This window comes from Rhizopus delemar, genomic scaffold (genome assembly GCF_000149305.1).
Source record: "Rhizopus delemar RA 99-880 supercont3.5 genomic scaffold, whole genome shotgun sequence".
In the NCBI taxonomy this organism is placed as follows: Eukaryota; Fungi; Mucoromycota; class Mucoromycetes; order Mucorales; family Rhizopodaceae; genus Rhizopus; species Rhizopus delemar.
The window spans coordinates 1,798,042-1,804,041 of record NW_027137831.1 but is presented as its reverse complement, the minus strand read 5'-3'; the positions used below and the strand labels follow the sequence as shown (position 1 = coordinate 1,804,041).

Genomic DNA, 6,000 nt, shown 5'->3' with positions numbered 1-6,000 from the left:
TTTTTTTTTTTTTTTTTTAAAAAAAATTTTTTTTTTCTTACTTTTTGAGCAATTTTCACAAAAATAAAGATCAATGAATTCGCCTTGTTTTTCACTAATCTCTATACATTCACCATGGAACCATTGATCACATCTGTCACAAGCAATCATAAACCTAGGAATATCATAAGGTCTTTTACAAATACAATAAAGTGTATTTTCTTCTGGTAGAGGTCTTGAAAATTTTTGTTGTGGTTGTGGTGGTTGCGATGGTGGTTGTTCTACAGGTTTTATTAAATGCTTTGTGGATGGTCTTCCTCTCTTCACCTTTTTTATCTATTCTTGTTTTATCAGTTTTTTTTATTATTCTTCATTTTGGATGGATTGAATTTACCTGTTCATTAGGATTTATTTCTTCAATCGTCCTCTTGTTGTTGTTATTCATGTCAAAGAATACTTCACTTTCAGGGTATGTTGCAGGGTATTGTTTATGATGTTCTTCAGGAGTTTCTACAGGTTGCCATTTTAAAATTGGATTGATTCTTTTTCTTAGTGGTAGATGCTTTGATGTGTTATTTGTTGAATCTAAAGAATGAAATAAAGTTTGACTATTATCTTCACTAGCAGCAATAGGTGGAAAAGACATGTTTATATTATTTATTAAAAATTAAAAAAAAAAAAGAAGAGAGAAGTAGGAAAAAATATGAAAAATATAAAAAAAAAATAGAACAAGGGGGTGTGTATAAGAGGAGGTGTTAAGAGGGGGAGAGTGAGAGTGAGTGGTGAGTGAGTTATGAGTGGAGAGTGAGATGGAAAAGGGGAATTTTTTTATAAAGGCCTAAGCCAATAATATTTCAGGGTTTTAAACAATATTTTTAACATCTGGTGTCGTTGTTTCTCTTGTTTCAGGCTTAGGATGTAGAATCAGAATGACAATAATCCAGATAGCCATCAGCAATACGTTAACTATTAAAAAGGTGTATGTGTCAGCTGCAATGTACTTTATGATATCAGTCTTAACGTTACCATTACAAATCAAGAAATCAGAATAAAACTTGCTGCGATTCAGTTTTTTAGTTTCAGTGAGACCATCAGCAGTTAAAGTGATCAGAGCAGTTGAGAATAAAAACAGTGAAACAGACAATACCAAATTCAAGTCTTGATAATATCGAATTCTGTGCGTCATGAAAGCCGTGTCATTTTTATCTTTTAGTTGATTCAGTAGTCTTCTGAAACGAAAATGAGATACAACACCCAGCATTGAGATGATGAATGATTCTATTATTGTAGTATGAGCACACTTGTTATTGTTCAATGACAGATTGTTACTTGCCTAATCCATAGAATAACTCAGGCATGATTTCTTTATAAGTAAAGTCGTAAATTTTTCTTGAAAAGTTGAATTGTAGCACGGGAAATAGAATGATATTTACAATAGTCCTAAAGATCAAAGGTGAGATACACATCATTCGACAGACATTGTATTATTTACCAGATGATATACACTTTAAATTCTTTACTACTCATGAATCTTGCTCCTGCTACAAGCTTAATTAAATAATTCCAAAAGCATTGTAATAACAATAAGGTTCCACTAAAGAGCAAATGATGCTTAGATTTTACTTTAGAATTTAGAAATAGAGACTTACGATTGTAAGGAGAATCCGATACAGAGACTGTAGTCTGTGGGTATAATGATTGCTTTATCTGCTGTTGTCCATAAAAGTTCTGGTTTGGTAATAATACGTCCAGGTCCGATTTGTACAAATCCTTCTTCGTATTTTACTCTACATGATACGATATCTGTTATGGAAAGTTTAGTTATTATAATCATTGAAATGATTATTTGTAGTGTACCATAATACAGTTGAAATGGTATCATAAAGAACAGTAGTATTGTCACTATACTCTTTAATTCTCCTCTTCTTATATTGGCTGGTGATAGACATTTATATCCATTTGTTTGATAGACTCGATAAATATACCAAAGATACAGATAACTTAAACCAATGGCTCTTTCTATAATCTCATGAGTATATCTTTACAGGAAATATCCATGTTATTTACGTAAAAAACTAAAATCACTAAGATGTGTCATAAGAAAAAGTACAATGAAAAGAAGAAGGATGAAATGTCCAGCTTGATTTATTTATTTTGTTCAACCCCTTGGCTGTGAAATGATTTGTATCCTACAGGGGAATCTCAGGCAACAAGACCTTTATCACAAACACAGGGGGGAGAATCAGACTATTGCCACATTGAAAACGCCAAATCGTATGTGTAACAAAGAGGAGACAAATCGAGCTTACCCCGCATTTTTGACAATGAAAAAAAAAAAAAAAACTTCTCTCTTTTTCTTCTTCATTTTAGTAACAAAAATAGAGTGACAGGGATCGTCCTTTTTTTTTAATATTAGACAAAAAATAAGATTTAATCGCATCATTTGAGTTGCAAATAAAAGAAAAAGGGTCTTTTTTTTTCAATCAATCGAATCTGAAAGATGTGATGGAGATGGAACATAGATCTCCTAATAAGATGACAATAAAAACTTACTTATCAAACTTGGTCTTTACATAAAAATCCAGGACAATTCTTTCAACCTACACATCTGGTCAGAATAGAACTATGCTCACATCTCCTCAGCACATACACACACATACATACATACATACAGAGAGAGAGAGAGAGAGAGAGAGAGAGAGAACAAAAGAATGGGATGCTTCCTAAAGTTTATGGGTGATTCAAAAAAGGGACACGGGTAGTTTCCGATACAGGGCACACTTCAGAATCACTCACATACTCTCCTTTCCTTCTTTCCCTTTCGAAGGCTATTGTGGCATTTTTTTTTAGCCATGCGTACATTGGCGCAAAAAAAAAAAAATAAAAATAAAAAAAAAGAAAGAGAGAGAGGTCGGATAAAGATAAATATGGGATACAAGAGAAGGAATGGACAGAATGAAAGTATGAGGATCAGGTTATGAATGATCAAGAAATAAAGGAGTTGAATGAGATTTGATTGAGATCAATAAAAAGAATCAAGGCTTGAGGACCGTATAAAACAGAAGACTTGAAATGAAAAATACACGTGTGCTTGATAACAGATTGCTTATAAAACATATCCCTGTAAGGCCATCCTTCATATAAAATAGAGAAAACCCTTTTTGAAAGGTTGATTCAAGAACCGCTTTTTTCTTTTCTTCATCCAAACCTTAATTTGTTCCCCCCCCCTTTGAATCAGGTCTTTTAAGGGCACATGAAATAAACGCCAAAGGACGATTCGCCTTAAATGAATTTGGTCCATTATTGTCTGTGTTTGTTTGGATGGAACAAGTGCTTTTAATCCTACCGTAGGATAAACAGGTAAGAAAGCATCCATTTTTCGTTGTCTAAAGCATAAAAAAAGAAAGAGAGCACATCTCATCAATTGTGCTTCACAAACTTGAATATCATTCGAAATCCAGTACAAGCATTTGGCTTAGAAAATGAAAAATGAAAGAGGGGGGGGAACTTTAACCATAAAAATGACGTCAAACGATGACACCAAACAAAGTTTACAACAGTTCACTGACAGTTTAAACAACAAGGGGGGGGGAATGATCAAGCCGTTGCCCTTGATGTGTTGTGATCATTGTAATTCTTTAATGTTTTTAAAAGGAAAATGATCGACGCATAATGTTTTATGATTTCCACGTTCTCATCTGTCTTTGTAAAAGATACAACATGGACTGCTATGAACTTGGTCTGAATCACTTTTTCTCCTTTTTTTTTTTATAAAGAACTCGATTGATATCACTTGGTTTGTTATCAGATCAAGAGTGCACAGCACAGATATTTAAATATACTTTCAAGCACCAGCCTCCTTTTTTTTTTTCTGCAACTTTATTTTATAGAAATAAAAAGTACTACGTTACTTGATTCGTCTATAAAAGTGAATAAGACTGATGACATTACATCTTTATTATACTTTTATTCTAGTCTAATCTACATAAATCAATGTGCTACAAATGTTTCATGAATTTACCACAGATGATGATACCATCCATGGCTCATTTTCAATGACTAAATCAAATTTAAAAATCATGAATGGTTTAAATCGAAATGAACTTGGTCCTTTAGTAGGACAAATAAAGACATTGTCACTGAATAATCGAATCCTACAAAACAAGTCTAAAGATCAACATCTGTTGATGATTTGAATCAACCTATCCTTTCTTATAAAAAACAAGAGTTTCTTGACTAATCCATTCGGGTAAATAAGATGGTTTGCTAAAAGAGGGAAATCCGTAAAGACAATCAACAGTGGCACTCACAGCAGACGGTATCTTCAGCCTCTACCCTTTTCTTTTTTTTTTTTCTCCTTAAACAAATATCAAACATCTCATGATTTCATGTTCAAATGATTCTCTTCTTTCTGATCTTTCTTGCTTGTTTGATCTGATCCCCTCTACTGGATGACAAATAAAGTAAACCAACTCGTGTTGATTCACACTGTGGCTAAAACTTTGCCCCGACTCTTGGCTTTTTTTTTTATATATTTTATTCGGAATACCGGAATTGCTATTCATCCTATCCAACCAATGGTCGGGTGGGTATGCCTCCGTTTATTTTCTCTTTCAATACACAAAATCAAAATAATAAAAAAGATGGCATCAAAAGAGTGAGGATACAAAGCGACAAAAGCTGGTATTGAATAAAGTAAATGAAAAAAGAATCAAGATTTCCTTGATTTCTAAAAGCTATTTAGCCGTTAATATAAACTCGGCACCCTTTTTTCTATATTTTTTTTTTTTTATTTATTTGGGTGACCGGATGAAACTAATCTAAAAAAAGAGGGCTGAAACCTTACAGATCCTTTCTTTTCTTTTCAGAATTCATCATGAACACACCCGCTACACCACCTTATGAAAGTAAAAAGTTTGATTTATCTTTTTTAACCCAAGAGTCCTGTCGCCTGTCTTCTATTCCTTCACCACCTGAACTAACAGAAGAAGATGTTCATGTGCATAAAAGAAAATCAATACCCCATCGATCTCCTCCTTTAGTGGATGACAAGAGCATTATTTTTCAATTGGATTCAATCCATCAATCTTCAAAGATCCTCTCTGGTGCTTCTTTACTCTGGCCACTGAGGCATCGTGTGTTGAAGGCCAGAACGGTCAAACGCGTTAAGGCTGTAAAGATTCAGATACCCAGACCGACAGTGAGCCATGAAGAAGAAGAAGAGATCGTAGTACCCAAACCTGTTTTAGTACAGCAAAAACGAAAATATTCAACCACACATTCCGGTCGTCCGTCACGTATCAAGGGACCTTGTCAAGCCTGTCGCGAGACATCCGATGGCTGTATGAGAAAGGCCTTCAATTGGCCATTCCCTACAGATACCGAATTTAATGACAAAGGAAAACCATTCGTCTATCTTTGCAACAAATGTGGTCTAAGGTAAACAGAGAGAGGGGGATCTTTGCCAGAGAGCGTGAACTGATCGATGTTTAGATATAATAAAAGTGGTGGCTGTGTCTGTCGTCACTGTCGCTGGGTGCTCTGTAAAGAAGAAAAACGCAAGGCGATGGAATTGATTGATTCAATGCGTCTCTTTAAACCGAATCGTAAAATCAGTCTTGAGGATGATATCGAAAACTTTGTTTGTAATCCGAAATACTGGCCTTGTGGACATGCTTGGAAAGTCGGTTGGGTGTTATCAAGTCAACATGATGAAGATGATGAAGAGGATGATTCTTCAAGTGATGATCATCCTATGCTTTAAAACCTCTGTACATTGCACATACACTCACACACACACATTCTTGTTTATAATAAATTCCCTTTCTCTCTTTCTGTCATCATTCGAATTTATCATTCTATTGAAGAGATAGATTGTCATCATACAATCCTATTTTGGGAGGCTACACATTTAGTTCGTGAGAAATGATCTAATTAGTTTGATCTGGGGTACTTGAAAAACATTTAACCTCGGCATTGCCAAGAAGTTGACAAAATAAGTGTGACTTGCCATCATCGATG

The 6,000-nt window shown here is 34.3% G+C and overlaps 3 protein-coding genes across 3 annotated transcripts in view; 1 reads left to right on the top strand and 2 right to left on the bottom strand.

The window, feature by feature from the left end:
• The window catches only part of RO3G_07458 (uncharacterized protein), a gene marked incomplete at both ends in the record, with an annotated part of 1,275 nt that extends 650 nt beyond the window's left edge, over positions 1–625 (bottom strand). Inside the window, 2 exons of the mRNA XM_067662048.1 lie at positions 42–315; positions 374–625. Of these exons, the coding sequence (XP_067518149.1) occupies positions 42–315; positions 374–625 (526 nt within the window). The remainder of the gene's footprint in view (positions 1–41; positions 316–373) is intronic.
• Positions 626–841: 216 nt separating this feature from the next.
• RO3G_07457 (uncharacterized protein) lies at positions 842–2,295 on the bottom strand (the record flags this gene model as incomplete). The annotated part of the gene is made up of 7 exons (XM_067662047.1): positions 842–945; positions 1,006–1,312; positions 1,413–1,419; positions 1,472–1,573; positions 1,629–1,782; positions 1,888–1,998; positions 2,289–2,295. The coding sequence occupies 7 exons, from the start codon at positions 2,293–2,295 to the stop codon at positions 842–844; spliced, it is 792 nt and encodes a 263-aa protein (XP_067518148.1).
• Positions 2,296–4,855: 2,560 nt separating this feature from the next.
• On the top strand, positions 4,856–5,743 carry RO3G_07456 (uncharacterized protein; the record flags this gene model as incomplete). The annotated part of the gene is made up of 2 exons (XM_067662046.1): positions 4,856–5,418; positions 5,485–5,743. 2 exons carry the CDS (start codon positions 4,856–4,858, stop codon positions 5,741–5,743), a joined length of 822 nt encoding a protein of 273 aa, XP_067518147.1.
• Between the last annotated feature and the right edge of the window lie 257 nt (positions 5,744–6,000).